Consider the following 17,282-nt stretch of genomic DNA (forward strand, 5'->3'; position numbering starts at 1 on the left):
ATGCTGAAGTCTTTTAAAATGCGGTTTTCCTTTTTAAAAGGAAAGGTTAAGAAAAGAATCTTAGCCTCTCTTCACTTTATCTGGAAAGGATGTTCCCCGCTTAAGGCGACAGCTTAGAACCGTGCCTCTCAAACTCTCTACGGTGAAGGATTGTTTGTTTTTCCACTCACTGCAGAGTGATTTGTGGTCTCTCTCATGTGATTAGAATGTAGTGCATGTCCCACGAGATTTCATTTTGAGTCTGACCACAGTGGAATTCTGTTCAATGAGATGAGTTTTCCTCTCATCACACGGTTGGATGTCAAATTGCTGTAACATTTTCCCAACATATATTCTTAATGTCTGTACTTTTCTCATTGTGTCCAGGTTGCAAAGACTGTGTGGAACAGCTCCAGTCCACAGCCCATACTTGGAGCATCTCTGGCTTAAAAGGCTGTGACATTACACTAACACTTGTCACACCTATCCTACACCCTGCACTGTGCTGGGTGCTGGGATGATATGGTTGACAGGACAGGCAGGGTGTCTGCCCTCATATCTAGGCACAGATCTAAGATGGTCCACTTGCAATAAAAGTTTTTAAAGAAACCAAAAGAAAGAAAAAATGTGATAGGATGACAGGTGGCATCTATTGTAAATTGAATATCTGGGGAAGGACTATTTGGGAAGAGCCCAACCATGTGAAGAGCAAGAAAAGAACCTTTCAAAAAAGAGGAGCAGCAAGTGCTAAGTCCCCACAGAGGGCAAGAGCTTGGTGTCTTCTAGCACTGGAAGGAGGAAGTCAGAGTGTCATGAGATGTTGAGATGTTGGGAGTGACAGCACAGTGATGGCAGTCATGGAGGAGCCTGAAGGATAGGGCTATGAAGGGCTCCAAAGGCACTCCTTTTCTTCCAGCAAATATTCAACTAAATGCCATGCTTGCATTTTTAAAATTGTTGAACCTTCTACAAATCTCATTAACTTATAGAAATCATCCAGCCTCTTGTTACTCCACATGTGGGGTTCTGGGGACCAGTGGCATCAGCATCACCTGGGAGTGTGAGGCATGCAGAATCTCAGCATGGCCCTAAACCTGCTGGATGCATTTTGATGAGCTCCCTAGATGATTTCTACACATGTTGAGATTATAGGAGCCCCAGTCTGGTTCATTGGATCTTGAAGGTGGCTGCAGAGGGAGTCATATGAAATGCTCACATCTGATGAGTTAGATTCTGTAGTCAGAGCTTCTGACTTAGTGGTCTGGGATGAGACCTGGGCAGGGAGACCTTCTGCAGATCCCAGGGATTCCAGTGAGTGGCGAGGGTGTAACCTTATGTAAGTCACCTGCTCTCTCTGGAGCTGTGTCCTTTCTGCCCTCCTTAGGGTCTCTCTGATCATTTACTCAAGATTTATCTGGTTGCTTTTGTTCAAGGTTGCGTAAAACCAGTTTAGTTCTCCCTTCTAAGACCAAGAGGCTTCAGCATTTAGGCAGAAGAGAGAACTGTTTCTCTGCTCTCCTACAGGTTTGCAAAGGGCATGTACAGGGCTACTTTGAGGGAAAATGAATATCTTGCAGATGGAGACAAGTACTCAGAATTTTGGGTGATAAACTATCTCTTGTTCAGAAGTGAGGAGCCCAAAGGGAACAATGAATGCCCCTGTACTAGAGCTGCATGGCCTCTTAGGGTCCATATGAATACCTCTACCCATTTCATGGATAGGGAAAACGGCAGCCCAGATAGTCCTCATTTCAACATCACATGATATAAGGGCAGGGCTGAAACCACAGCCACTCCTGCCATTTTTGTGACCTTGATCTCTTGCCACCCCATGTTTAAAGTTCAGAAACACTTGACATGGCTAGTATTTACAAGGATAGGAAAACGACTGCTTGGTTAGGGGAAGCTATCTTACCAGTTTTTGGGTGACTCCAGGGGGAGCCCACTCATAGGTGATGGTGTCAAAAGTGGGATCTTTCCCAGTGGCAATAGGGTTGGTCATGATCATCCGATTCCTCTTGTAAATCCGGATGCCGTCCCCGCCTTTCACCCGGGCAGTGAGGGTGGAATATTTGGAGTCCATCAGCAAGCGGCCAATTTTCCGATCGTCTTCTAGGTCGGAAGTTAGGCAGTGGTCCTCTTGGCTGCATTTGCAAGACTTGCATATTTTCCTGGGGGTGGGTGGATGAGGACGAGTGAGATTAACATTCAGGAAAGAGAGGCAGATTCTCCTGCTAGCAGCTTCTACCCTTTGAAAGCAAGCTAAAAAATTTAAGTTAGAAAGGTTAGCAGCAGACAAATGGTAACCTGAGACATAAAGGGCTTTGGAATTGGGACCTTCCTTTGGGAAATGACAGTCTTTGTATTAATCTATCACTGAGGAACAGGATATAACTTTTGCTGGTAAAAAGAGTGGTATGTTTTCCCTTCTGGTAGTTGCCATGACAAAAGCTGATTCATTCATCAGAGATGCTCTAAAGCTGGGCTGGAGTCTGTGTGGCCCATAGCCTAAACCCGGCCCACAGTCTGCTCTTGTAAATAAAGTTTTATTGGAACACAGCCATATTCATTCATAAAGCTGGGCTGTAGTCTGCATGGCCAATAGCCTAAACCTGGCCCACAATCTGCTCTTAAAGTTTTATTGGAACACAGCTATGCCCATTCATTTACATATTGTCTGGGGTTGATTTAAGGCAACAACAGCAGAGTTGGTAGTTACAACAAAGAGCATCTGGCTCACAAAGCTTAAAATATGTACTTACTTTTTCCCTTTACAAAAAAAATTTGCTAACTCCTGCTCTAAAGAATTATTAAAATTGTTTCCCCAGATCACAGCCCTGTAGCTTCAGCAACTTTTAAACTCTTTAGCATGCATACTGACATTAGAATACAGTGAACATTTTCTTCAAGAAATTTGTGAACAGAACCCAGCGGGGAGAGAGTGAGCTGAGAAAACCCCTCTGGGTGGGGAGATAGAAGTTTTTTGGGAAGGCTTTGTCAGGAGAAGGAAACACATCCTGTGGATGGTTCAAATGTGCTAAAAAGCCTTATGCTTCTCTTTGACAGTTAAAAAAATGTGTGGCTACTTGGTGGGACGCTGTTAAGGTTTAGAAATCCAGAGAGTTCTATGGCATGAGAGGAGAATCGCTCCCCTCTCTTGCTGGCCTGTTTCCATAGGCAGGCTGTGCTGGGTCTCAGATGCTCCTCTGCAGGCAACTTGAGAGCTTGTTAAGTAAAGTGAGCAATGTCAAGGCCAACTGCAAGGATGAGGGAGGCCCAGTAAGGGAGGTCACTGCAGCTGAATGATCGGCAAGGCTGAGGGAACCCTCCTTTTCTCACCTGTACTCAGGATGTAAATACGTCTGATCGAATATCACAAATGTTGACTGTGGGGCTACATTGATGGTCTGCATTAGTGGCTCTCAACTAATGACAGAATTAGCAATGTCCCTTGGAAAGAATTAGCAGTGTCTGGAGACATTTTCAATTGTCCCAGTAGGGTAGGGGAGTGGTATTGGTGTCTGGTGGGTAGAGGCTAGGGATGCTGCTAAACATTCTACATTTCACAGAACAGCTCCAACAACAAAGAATTATGAGACTCAGAATGTAACTGTGCTAAGAGGTTGAAAACCCCTCATTGAATATGAAGAGAAGAAGGCCTTGTTGTGACCTTTAAGGAGCTTACAGTTGGGATGGGGGAGGAACAGAAAATCAGATGGAAACTACATAAAGTAGAATACGTTTGGGGCAGAAAAGTTGCCTAAAATCTGGGGTAGTTCTGCTGGCCTGGAGCAGTTCTCCAGGAGGTTAGTATGTGGCACATAAAAAAGGCTCGGTGCTTAGTGGTGAGTTTGGAAAACAGTGGGCTAAAGGAGGTTAAACACCCCTCTTTAATGCAAAGCTGCTCCTTGACTTTGATACACTGGTGTGGAGCATGACATTTGGAATGCTATTGAAAAAGTTCGCAGTATAAGTTCACATTCAGTGGGCTGCAGTTTGACAAATGTTAAAATCGACAATCTCAAGGATGCGTTCTAGTAACAAAAAAGAGAAAATGACCCTAAGGGTGCTGCAAAGCATAAATGAGAAGGTTTTCCTTCTAAAAAATGGGTTGCTTTGTTTTGCATTTGATTCACAATCAATAATAATCACAGCCCTGTAGCTTCAGCAATCTTGCTTATCCCTTTTAAGCACCAGGCATTAGGAGTCTGGTTCTTTAAGAAGACAGGCAATAGGCCCTATCAGTGGTTGACAGGTGGGGAGTGAGAACAGCAGGACTGGAAGTGGAAGGAGTAGGAAGAGGCGGAAAGCAAAGTAAATCCTGGCATGGAGGGACACAGAGGAACCTGACTCTTCAGTGTCCCATCTGACCTTCTGACTTCCCTTTCCATAAATAGAACTGAATGAGGAGGCTGCCCATTGCTTTTTCAGTTAATGTGGAATTCAGGATGCTAATTAGGGAGCCTGATAATGTAAAACATTTAAAACAAAACAAAAAGAAAGGCTAACAGATCTGAGATGTTCCTTGAAATGGTATAAACACAATTTCCCCTTTTATTCACACTCTTCACGTGACCGGGCATGTTGCTGGGACTTTATACATGAGGAATACACCCCTCTCACCCCACCCTATTCTTTCTAGGTGCTCAGATTGTAGAGGACACAGACCTACCCCAAAATATCCTCAGCGGCATGAACATGGCCATTTCTGCAATCTGTCATTGGTAACCTGGGACTGTATTCTGTCCTGTGATGATTAGTTGAGGGGCTTTCCTTTTAAACCACGTTGGTTGGCACTTTGGTCATTTAAATGTCTTTCAAACAATTGAGAGTTTAAAACCTGGAGCATAAAAGGGTATAATGGGATTTCCCTCCTAAGCTTCTTTGATGTTACTGCTTCAATCTGAGTCTAATTTAAGTCCCTATCTGGATTCTTCCAACCAAGGATGACAGCTGATATGCAGGAGCTACAAGCTTCAGTCTGTTTTTCTCAAAGACAAATCACTTGATGTTCAAATCATTTGTACGATGACAGGAAATGGAGTGATTAAAACAATATTAAGAGACTTCTGCTTGCAGCCACGAGAAACAGGGTCCAGAATTGTCCTTGCTTCTTAAACAAGTGGAAAACCAGAAAAAATACACTAAATGACCATTTTCAGATGTTGGACAGCAGGGAGCACAGGGCTGTGATCCTTGAGAGAAGGGGAAACTGACTGAATTGACTTGGTGGGTGCATTTACATAACATTTTCCCCTGGCTCAAGAAGTCTAAAAGGAGATATCCTAGCTGTCTTCCAAGAGCTGAAGAGGAATCGACGCTGTCCTGAGATTCTAGGGGAAGATTCAGGACCAGTGGGGTTGAAATGATAAGGAAGTTGACCTTCTTTCAAGGCCAGAAAGAGCTCAAATGGCCAAAATAAAAGTGTGGAGAACTCCTCCTAGGAGTGTTTAAATTACAGAAGGAATTTTTGCAGGGAATAGAAGCCTGAATCAGGTGACCTTGAAGGTCCTTTGCAACCAGAAGACCATGTGAGCTCCTCTGAGGTTCAGAACTGTCAGGGAATGGAGTCAGGGAATCGTGTTCTGCCCTGAAAGCTCGGCCCAGTGTACTGCAGAATGGTTAGAAGCATGGGACTGGGATTCATGTAGATCTGAATTCAAATCCTATCATTTGGTAGTCATTTCCCCATTGCCTGCCTTCAATGTCCTGATCAACACAATGGAGATGGTAATACCTACTTCTTAGGGTTATTTCAATGTTTAAATAAAAAATATTTCACTCAGTTCATGAGTAAGTAGTTATTTTTACAATTTCCATCTCACAAAGGAAGTCAGTATTGCTGCAAAAACACCTTCCAAACTTTGTTCCCCACTGAGTGCCCAAGGCAACACTACAGCAGTGATGATAAAAACTCTTTCTTTGTGTCCTCCACAGAGCTTAACCTTCCTCTCCCAGGGCTGCAGGGACAGTCTCACCGTCTATTCTCTGCACAACTCCAGAGGTGCTGCCCACATAGATGCTGACATGAATGCCACCCGATGACTGTGCAATGTGGCAGCCTCACTCTTGCCCTCAGAATCCTCAGTGGAAAAAGAGAAAGAAAATCTCTGGAAAGCCAAGTCTAGCTGGATCTTACGGTCCTCTCATGCAGATATGAATGAATACCTGGCTTTTAAGTACTGTTGACAGAATGACCTCTCTTGCTGTCCCAGGGGCCACTCTAGACCAAAACACATCAACAGCAATGACAGTGCAGTGGGGAGAGATCAACCCCATCCACCAAACCCCAAGGCATACCCCAAATGCACCAGGGACAAGCACCCAGGTCTTCCCAGAGCAATTCTTGCTGAGCTGGGCTTGGTGGACTCTACCTTGAAATGGTTTAGGAAGTGCTAACTTCCTTCTTCAGATCTTTTCTCTCCCCGCCAAGGACTTTTTTCATGTTTCTGAATTGGACCAAGCAGGAGTGCCTTCACTCTGTAGCCATCCTTCCCTGACAATGCATATAACCAAAGCAGTCCCAGCGGAGAAAGCAACCAGGGTTCCCCGAGAGGATAGCCAAGTAACAAAGGCAGACAGGGACCCTCCTGACAAAATCTGTTACCTCCATGAATGTGGCTCGAAGCCTGAACACGTCCCCTTGCATCCCAAACATGCCACACCTCTTGCTGACTGCAGCTGGCCCAGGGACATCTGGAAAAGGAACAGAAAAGAGGGCGTTTTCCTTCTAAACACCTTGGACCGGAGATGCTTGACCTCTAAAAGACTTGGCATGCTGGCAAAAGGACTGTGTGGGGTTCAAAGGGCTTGAGATCAATAAGCCATCACAAACTGTTTACCAGGAAGTGAGAAGTCCAAACGGGAACATGGAATGGGGCCAGAGAGTAGGCAAGTGTGGATGGGTGGGGCTCTTCCCAGCAAGAATACAATGAGCATCCTTTCCCAGCCTGCAGTGCTGTCCCTAAACATCAAGACTGGTTGGAAACAGCCTGCTGTGAGTGACCATCTATCCGCTCTATCCCCCACCCTCACCCACTCTCCTGATCTACATGTCGCTGGAATGGAATCTCCAGTGAGTGTCTCTTTTCTCTCATTTATTTGTGATTTACTGATAGAGTGTGATTAAACCAAAGCTACAGGCAAAAACAAATGTGCATGCAGCCAAATGTTTATAGCTCGAAGCATAACTTAAATATTTTCCTAAAACATTGAAAAATCACATGAGCACTTAAAATCTCCTTTGGAAGGAGAACAGTGTATGAGACAGGTTTTATTACTTGTTACCGGTCAAAGGTACCAGAAGTGCATTGGCTGCTGCTGCTGATGTGTCTAGACCCAAATGGCATCTTCAAACCAGAAGCATTACCTGGGAGCTTGCCAGAAATACAGACCCTCAGGCCCCACTCCAGCCTGTTTGAATCAGAATCTGCACTTTAACAAAATTCGCAGGAGATCTGCATTACATTAGCATTGGAGAAGAAGTGGGTTAATAATATGAATCTGCTGGCTGAGAAACTTACCCAGCTCTCCACTGGGGTTGGGGTTGGGGACAACTTGGTACAGGGATGTACTTCATTATGATTTCATCATAAGCAGGGCTCAATCAACTAGTAATGTAAAGGGATAAGCATCTTATCCAACAAACATACCATTTATTTAGCATCTACTATGTACCAGGCACAGGAATACAATATAAGACTCAGGTGTGCTCTTGTGGAACTCACAGTTAGCTAGGGAAATATGGAGAGGAAAACACATTCATCTCCTGCTCCTGTAAGGGGTAAGTCAGAGGTAAGGGAAGCTGCCTGTTGTGTAGTAAAAAAAGGCCTGGGCTTTGGAGTCTGAGAGACTTGGGTTCCAAATTGAGCTTTTCAACTTATTGGCTGTATGGCCTTGGACATACTGAGCCTCAGTTTCCTTACCTGCCAAGTGGGTACAGAGATAATATATGTAACATGCAGGACTGCATTAGGCACTAGAAATGGTAACTGTTCTTATTTTGCCACAGATTTTGGAAGCACAGAGGAAGGTGTTAATAAACTCGTGGGAAATATGAGTTTATCAAAGCAGGTGACTTCTTCTTACAGGAGGTGACTTTGGATTTGGGCTGTGCAAGATAGACAGGCAGAAAAGGGGAAGGAGATGCCTAGCAGAAGGAAGAAAATGTGTGAAGTGAAAAAGGTGTGGAAGGCATGATGAGTAGGGTGTGCAATCTGAGCATGTTCTTTGGATGCTACTGGTCTACTCTCTGCATTTAAGGGAAAAAACAAGCAGTGAAACTTGTGAAGCCATCCTCATTGCCAGTGGTAGAATTCACAGATATGGAAAGAGACAGCTGTCCTTCACAATACCTCTCTTGTGCACCAAATCTTCCCACAATAATGTTTCACTCCATGCCTCTTATTTGGTGACTGCTGTTTACACCATGTCCCCACACACTCTGTCACCTTGTTCAATACATATTTACAGCTTCAGGGAGTGAGAGCCATGTTGCACATATGTGGCGTGTAGAGGGAAGCATGTTTATATTTAGGCCTATTCAATGAATTTTCAATGAAAAGTGAAAATTAAAACACACCTACTCCTAACTCATTCTCCTAAGCTGAAGAGCTTTCATTCACAGGCAGGACTTTGGTCCCTAAAGCCACTGGCATATAACCTTGCTCAATTCCACCTCTCCTTCTTGATACCTTCAGTTCTCCTAATTGAAAGGCAGTGATCTTTACACACTTAATATTGGAGTCTTTCAAAGTTTATTTTGGGAGGTATACAATTTGTGAATAAGGCTTCGTTGTTGGGCCATTTCAAATATATCCGGAGGCCTGGAAAGTGGAGAGATAGGTGAAAGCATTTCCAAGTGGCAAAGCACCCTGCACACTTCAGTGTTATTGTTCTTCTGAGAAGTTGAATTAACCCTCATTCTACAAGGGGATAAGTTCTGATGCTTGGCTTGGAGAGTGGAGTGGAGCTGCAGTCTGTCTGCAGACTCAGGATTTGGTTTAGAAATAGTGACGTAGGTAAACAGCAGAGCAGAGTACTGGCCTGCGATGCAGGGGTCTGGCCTTTGGGTGCCAACTCTGGCATTTATTAGCTGTGTAACTGGAGACAAGTCATTTCCTTGCCCAGCCTAAAGCATCTCCTCTGAAAACAAAAGGAACTGGACTGCACTGGGGTTGCCCACATTCTGTTCTGCAGGATCCTCATTTTGTGAGATGTTACAAAGCGGTTCCTGGTTGGGAGTGGGAGAGAGAATTACCTGATCAAATACAAATGGCAGGCACTGGATGTGTAGAGGCTCCCGAGCCTTTAACAGGCCAGCCTACGCTAGAAGCAAGAAGAGAAGGGGAGAGCAAGCAGCCCTTTTGGGTTTGAAGGCCCAGGCTTTAGTCCTGAGTTTTAGTCCCAGGTTTTCCCCTTTCCTCCACTGTACTTGGGCAAATAGGCTTACTGAGTTCCAGGCTCCTGACCTGTGTCACAGGGATGATGGGAATGCAACCTGCCTCACAGGGTTACCAGGAGGTTAAGTGGGATACTGCCTGAAAACGGCTTGGCACACATTTATTATGCATTGAGCATTTGTTGTTGTTGTTGTCATCAATTACATCTTACAAAAAAAGGTTTGAGAGACACCAAATTAGATGTTCTCAATGCATTTTTTTTTTCTAGCTTCAAAATGCTAGGAAACTTCAGAGGAACTATTTTTCTAATGACACACCCCTATACTTTCTTATTCTCTCCTTTTTTTGACTTATAAAAAGAGTTGCCTCTCTGACTAGGTTTTTCTACAAAACGTAAAAACAAAATGTGCTCACTCATGTCCCACACTTAATGATTAACTCATTAAGCGAGGCCATTCCTAGCCCTTTGCCCTCACGGTGCTCTGCTACCCATCACCTAAAGAGAACCCAAGTTAAAAATCTCAAGAAGCACAAAGAAAGCCCCATGCAGTCAGGCAAGTGAAGACGCAGGCGATCTGGCCTGGTTGGGCCAGGACGCTAAACTAAACGGAGGTTCAGGAAGCAGAGAGTTGGCCCTGGTCTCCATCTGCTAGTGGGATGGTTTCCATGGCAACAGAAGTATGTGGGAGAGAAAAATAAATGGCCTTGCAAGGAAGAAATTGATTCAGGTCATCAGGCCACACTTGCAGCTAGTTTCCTGGCTGACTATTTAATGCAATAAATAGTCATTTGTGCACTGCATGCCATTCATCCAGGAGCCAGACAGACCCCCCTATCTTCAACGCAGAACAATCTCGTTTACTGAGGAGGGGAAAACATCAGTCAGCCACAGTTCCAAGTGAGATACTCTAGTTTATAAACAGTAGGTTTTTCTGATGTGGGCTCTGTGTCTCACAGTAGCTGAGAATAGAAGAGTTTAAAAGAAACCATCACTTAAAAAAAGGTTTCTTGGAATGCAGCATCTAATCTGTCCTTTCTCCTGAGAAGAGGAAGAAATGTTTTGATGATTTTCTTTGGCTCGGTTTAGTAGGATGTGGTTCATCTGATATTATCGAGAAACTGAATGGTGGCAGGGACTTAAAAGGACTTAGACCATGAGACCCCTGGGGATGCAAGGAGCAGGGGCAATGCTGGGACTCCTCTTTACTTACGCATTTGCCTTCAGATGAACCCCGAGGGAAGTCGTAGAGGTGAAAAAAATGTCACCAAGAACAATGTAGGGTTGAGAGGAAGAAAAATGTGAAAGAAAAAATACAGTAGAGAATTTAGGGATGAACATGGGATTTGGAATTAGAAAATGGGGGTTCTCCTTCCATCTCAGCCTCTTCCCCATGGAGTAACTCAGTTTCCTCCTCTGAAAAATGAATTATCCCAGCCCTTTCATTTTTGTTTTGTCTCAATAGGGCTGTTGTAAGCATCATGTAACATTAAAAGGTAGTAAATTGAAATAAGTATTTACTATTGTTAAAAAATTATTAGATGTGGTGGTTCATTCCTGTAATCCCAGCACTCTGGGAGGCTGAGGAACGGGGGCTGCTTGAGGCCAGGAGCTTGAGACCAGCCTGTGAAATATAGTGAGACCTCCATCTCTACAAGAAAACAAACAAAAAACTAGGTGTAGCTGTACGTGCCTGTAGTTCCAGCTTACTTGAGAGGCTGAGGCTGGAGGATTGCTTGAGCTACGCAGTTTAAGGCTGCAGTGAGCTATGAAAAGACACTGTACTCCATCTTGTCCCCCCATCCCTCCAAAAAAGTATTTAAAACTCAGACATAAGGCAGAAAGGTGAGTGGCACATTCAATGTCATATGGAGGCAATATGACACTGACTCTCCTCATCCCCACAGGATTATCTAGAGAAATTTACTTTGTTCAGCTCCGGGACTTGGTGAAGTAACATGTTAACTTGCAGATCTTGGTCCAATAGAGACATAAACAATTTCTGCCCTTTCAAAAAAGATAACCCCAAATGTTAGGGTTTACTGTACTGGAAGACATTAACTAGTTTTGTAAGTAGCCCATCAATCTTATCCTAACATTAAATTATCTGTAAATATCTAATTCCTCAAGTGCTTTTTAAACTGGCCTAAACACCATGCTGGTTCTCTCACTGATGAGTAGAACACAATCTTTGTTAAGTTTCACTTCATATTTGCATAACGGTTGAAATTCTACCTTTTTGAAAGTTGTATCTTAGTGTCACATGCCCTGATAATTACCCATAGGTTTTATTCAAGAGGTTAAGCCTCTTCTTCAAGATTCAACAGCTCGTAGTAGAGCTAGAATGTGAAACCAGGCAGGCCTTACATCAGAGTTGTGCTCTTATCCAATCTGCTATAGCACTTTCCACCAAGGGCACAGCACTTTACAGTTTACAAAGTATATTCACATCCCTTATCTCAGCTGATTTTCATAATGATCCTAGGAAGTAGATATTTTACATTTTGTTCATGCGCAAAGCTCCTACAACTGACAGGATTTGCCACTAAGAATGTTAATTCACATACATGTTGTTGCAACCTAGAACCTGTGACTTCTTACCATCCCAGGAGTCTCCAGATCCCAAGCAGCACTCCTGGGAGTCTAGCTCTGACTCTGGGCATTGGGCCAGTTGGGTCCAAAAAGGAGAGACAATGTGTCTGCAGGGGTGAGGGGTGCTGGAAAAGTTTGGGCTGGGGGCAGCAGGACAAAGTCTAGAAACATTTACCTTGGCCCCAGGCTTTCTACTACTCGCTCCTATTCTGTTCAATAAGCTAAAATGTAGATGTTCAAGGCAACAAATAGACTTTAAGCACAGTTGCGGTTGTGGGGGTGGGCACTGGCCAGAGGAGAAAGTGAATCAGAACCACAGGCTAAGTTTGCGGGAGAAAAGTGACAGGATATTGATTTCACTTAGTTTGTCTGCTGCCTCCGTGGAAGCCTGAAAGGCCAGAGGCTGTGTAGGCTGAGGACCAGATCTGGGAGCTGGAGCTCACACTGGGACCCAAGTTATGGGAGATGCCTGGATGAACAGTGGCTTGGGAGCTACATGTTGAAAACTGCTACCTAGAAACTGTTCTCACTTAAGAAATAGAAGCAAAATCCATGATAATCAAGAAGCAAGTCATTTCTGGGTTTATTCCCAACTCTTCATAGTTTTTCTGTATTAAGGATACTAGTGCCTGTCTCATTTTGAAGTTATGCTGAATCACTTTTAAAGGAATAAAGGTTGCTGGATGTTAGATGTCATGGGCTCCCGCAACGTGGCCCACCTCACCTGTCCAGATTTGTCTCTATTTTCATATTATTTACTGTTTCCACCCAGGTTCTCTTTCCAACCGCCTGAGCTTCTTGCAGAACTAAATCCACACATACTCTGGGATTTTGCTCATGCTCATCTAAACCTCAGAGAGCTTCAGGCCTGCCCACTCTTTAGGGACCAGCTTTAGTCCCATCGTTTCCATAATCAAAAGGAATAATTGTAGCTATAACAAGTTGTAGAATTTGTGGTTTTCCAGGCACTGTGCTAAGCCTGACCTTGTGCAAATCTTACAACAAATCTATAAGGGAGATATGTTGCAGTGGTTCTCAAAGTGTGGTCCTCAAGCAGCAGCACGACAGCAGCTAACTTGTGAGCACAGAGAATTCTCAAGCCTTATCCCAGACCTATGAAATGAGACATTCTGCAAGTGGGACCCAGACATTGCTGTTCAAGATCTCCAGGGGATTTTGATAAACAAAGTGTGAGACCACTGATATATTGTTCGTCCCTCTAGGTTACATTTGAGTTAACTGAAGGATGACTGTCTTGGTTTGCACCAGACTGTTTAGTGCCTAGGATGTAGAACTTTTTAGTACAAAAACCAGAAAAGCCTGGGAAAATCCAGTCTGTCTAATTAAGTGGGGTTCAAAGGGTCAAAGTTCTAGAGCTTAGATTTGGACATAGGTATCTGAATTCCAGATCCACATTTTAATTTAACCATTGCAATATAGTTCCATGCCAAGAAGCCTCTTCCAGATATTTTGCGGCCCTCACACATTTTTCTCAACTCACACAAATGTAAAATTACAAATGCAATCAGTGCTAGGATGGAGAAACAGTGTGCCATGAGATTGTCCCTTAACAGGGGGATTTTGCCTGGTCTGGGTGTGTGAGGAGGGCAGTGTTCCTCAAAGTAAGCAAACTGTGATTAGCATAAAACCACCTGGGATCTAGCTCAAATGCACACTCTGGTTCAGCAAGTCTGGGGCAAGCCTGACATATAGTTCTACCCACCTCCCATGAGAAGCCAATGCTGCTGTTCCAGAGACCACACTTTGAGTATCAAGGGGCTACAACAGTGGTTCCCTAACTTGTCTGCAACATTAAACTCTGGGGATCTTTTAATGCTTCCAAACTCAGGCTGTACCCCAGGCCAATTTTACCACAATCCCTGGGAGCTGATTATAGGCATCCGTATTTCTGGAAGTTCCCAGGGGATACCAATGTGCAGACAAGTTTTGGAATTATTTGGTCTCATCATTGTAACTTCAACTGTTCTAACTTGGATTTTTAGGCTCTAGGCTCATTGGCTTAATTATCTCCCTTCCTGAAACTTTGTGCACTGTTGGGAGAAATGTAAATTGGTACAGCCATTATGGAAAACAGTATGAGCTTCCTCAAAAAATTAAAAGTAGAACTTCCATACAATCCAGAAATTCCACATCTGGATATATATCCAAAGGAAATGAAATCAGTATCTCGAAGCGATATCTGCATTTCCAAGTTCAGTGCAGCGCTGTTCACAATAGCCAAGATATGGAGACAACCTAAGTGTCTGTCCACAAATAAATGGAAAAAGAAAATGTGGCGCACACCCCCACATACACACACACAAACACACACACAATGGAATAATACTCAGCCTCAAAAAAGATCAAGAATAATGCCATTTATGACAACATGGATGAACTTGAGGACATTATGCTATGTGAAATAAGTCAGGCACAGAAAGACAAATATAATGATCTCATTTATATGTGGAATCTAAACTAGTCAAATTCATAGAAACACAGAAGAGTTTCTGTGGTTGCCAGGGGCTGAGGCTTGAGAGAAACAGGGAGATGTTGGTCAAAGTATACAAAGTTTCAGTTAGGCAGGGTGAGTAAGTTCTGGAGATCTAATGTAAAGCATCATGACTATAGTTAAAAATACTGTATTCTGTACTTGGAATTTGCTAACAGGGTAGATCTTAAGTATTCTCACTACATAAAAAAATTAGTTTGATTAGTTCACACTGTATATGAATATCAAAACATCAATTTGGTCTAGGCTCAGTGGCTTACAACTGTAATCTCAGCACTTTGGCAGTCCAAGGCAGGAGGATTGCTTGAGCTCAGGAGTTGGAGACCAGTCTGGGCTACATAGTGACACCTCATCTCTATGGAAAATTAAAAAACTAGCTGGGTGTGATGGTTCACTTCTGTGGTCCCAGCTACTCAGGAGGCTGAGGTGGGAGGATTGCTTGAGCCCAGGAGGCTGAGGTTGTAGTGAGCTGTGATTGTGCCACTGCCTGCAACCTGGGTGACAGAGTGAGGCTTTGTCTCAGCAACAACAATAACAACATAAATCCATCAAGTTGTACCTCTTAAAGACATACAATTTTTATTTGTCAATTATACCTCAATTAAGCTGAAAAAATTTCCTTTTCATACTCAGCTTGTAGACCACCATTCCCTATAAGGAGAGTTTTTACAGCATCTGGCTTTTGTTGTTGCCATTTCAACATCAGCCCTGGCACAAGCCTGCTCCACAGGTTTTGGTGCCAAATCCAGTAATTCTCTTAACTAGGCCAAAGGGAAACCATAGCCCTTCCTCTTCCTCTAAATTTCTCTGGCTAGTTGACTCCTCTCTGGGGCGCTCTGCCCTGCCTGAGGCCAGCAGTAGTCCCCAAACCCTCCCCACCTTGGACTGAGGAATCCCACCAGATGAAGGGGCCCAGCCAGGAATGTGTAACACCCAAATGGTTACAAGCTGCATGGGAAGTCATTTTTTTTCCTTAAGAGGTATAATTTTTCTGGGAAGTGGCCTGACCTAGCCAGGAAGGCTTTTTTCATTTTCCCATTTAAGAATCCTGGGGTCTATACCTACTATGTACCCACAAAAATTAAAAGTTAAAAAAGGAATACTGGGATCTTGACAAGGGTCTGGACTTCTTCCACTGTTTGAAGCTCCCAAGAATTAAAACAAGGAATTGCCAAAACACGGTTACGCAATCTTAACAGAATAATGGAATCAACATACTCGCCAATAGGATAACTGCCTGCCCATAACTTAAAGTCTACATTGTTGCCCTTTCTGAAAGTAAATCCTCTGCCTGGCCTTTCCTCCTGAGACAGGTCCTGTGTGTCACCAGAGGAGGAGGCCAGGAGGTTGGAAACCCAGGGATGCTGGGGGAAAGTCAAATGACGACCCTTTCCAGTCTATTTGCTCTTAAACATCAGGGTGACTTTTTGCATCCTATTCCGTAATCTATATTTTTTTCTGTTGTAATGTAAAACAAATGTTCCCCATCTTGCTCCCTCCAATCTTAAAGCAGAACTGCTGCTCCACGTTTGTCCTTTGCTTCTTGCTCACTCACCTCCCCAAGCTTTGGCAAGCCCCACGCTAGGGCTTTAGGCTGTGGCCAAGAGAATCCTGTCTTCCCAAGTATGATATGGAAGAGTGAGGCTTGCAGCCCACTTTTGTGGCGGAAGTCAGTCAAAAAAATGACTTGGATAAAGTGCATCCTAAAACCACAGAGAGTCTCACACAGACAACAACAAAGACCTCGTCTACATTAGGGGTCATATGACAGATGCTCTTCAGGGAGCTGTGTGTGTGTGTGTGTGTGTGTGTGTGTGTGTGTGTGTGTGTGTGTGTGTCTGTGTTCAAATCTATTTCTATTCCAGGGTGGCTCCTTGGGCATTCCTATTCCTCTGTCTGGACAAGCACAAATGTGAAGAAATCCCTTCAATTTAGAGACTCTTTTCCTGAATTGTGTAATGAGGATAAAAATGCACAGACTAAACAAATTGAGATGAGCCTTACTGATCTAGTACTTAGAATTCTATGGATGGAAAACTTTTGTTTTGTTTTTAAAGATCAATCCTATTTAAAGCAACAGAATGAGAACACAATTGGTGAATGATGAGCTGATGGCAGAAGTGCCTGAATCGGCAGCACTGCAGGGTGAAGATTCCATGATTTTTTCTATTACGTGGTTTGTGCGTGTTAAATTTATCTCATGAACTGGCTGTAGTTGGAAGAGTCAGATGGATTTATCTTGTGATGTCAGGAGTTTCTGGTGTACCAAATGAAAAAATACTTTTTATTCTTTATAAGAAATGTCATATTCTCTTTAATTTTTAATTTTTAAAATTAATTAGTTCAATCATTTCTTTTTCTGTTTTTTTTTTCCCCTCTCTCAAGATTAGTTTTTACAGGTTCAATTCTAGGGACAATTTGGGTTTGGGGCAAAATATACCATATTCCCCTTAATGTCTCTCTCTCTCAACATGTCATGTCTAATGGGTAAGATTAAGTTAAAATCAGGGTGGTCACAAAGGAGGAAAAAATTCACAGAAGCCCAACACGAGCTGGAGCAGTTGAGAGGCTGGAGCAACGCATGGTAGCCCCAGAGCCTTTGGGGAACGGGTGAAAGGGAACTGTTGCTGCTGTGACTTCCAGGGCAGCTGTCCCTGAAGTCTCTGTTCCAAGCACCGCATTCAGGCTCCTTGACGAACATGCCCCTGGGCAGTTCTGGAAAAGGCTGGCCAATTCCTCCTATCACCTTCTCCACAGATGTACTCTGACTTTCCCAGACTAGATACCCACTCTCCTCCCT

The 17,282-nt window shown here is 43.6% G+C and overlaps 1 protein-coding gene across 3 annotated transcripts in view; it reads right to left on the bottom strand.

Annotated features, from left to right (window-relative positions):
• The window catches only part of LMCD1 (LIM and cysteine rich domains 1), a 64,131-nt gene that overhangs the window by 26,377 nt on the left and 20,472 nt on the right, over window positions 1-17,282 (bottom strand). The window contains exons 2-3 of one of the 3 annotated variants that reach the window (XM_017501604.2): window positions 6,587-6,675; window positions 1,895-2,228 (exon numbers count right to left, since the gene is read on the bottom strand). In XM_017501604.2, the coding sequence (XP_017357093.1) occupies window positions 1,895-2,228; window positions 6,587-6,675 (423 nt within the window). The remainder of the gene's footprint in view (window positions 1-1,894; window positions 2,229-6,586; window positions 6,676-17,282) is intronic. The other 2 variants (XM_017501605.2, XM_017501606.2) reach the window with 2 other exon arrangements.

The sequence above is a fragment of the Cebus imitator genome, unplaced genomic scaffold (genome assembly GCF_001604975.1).
Source record: "Cebus imitator isolate Cc_AM_T3 unplaced genomic scaffold, Cebus_imitator-1.0 Scaffold281, whole genome shotgun sequence".
NCBI classification, from domain to species: Eukaryota; Metazoa; Chordata; class Mammalia; order Primates; family Cebidae; genus Cebus; species Cebus imitator.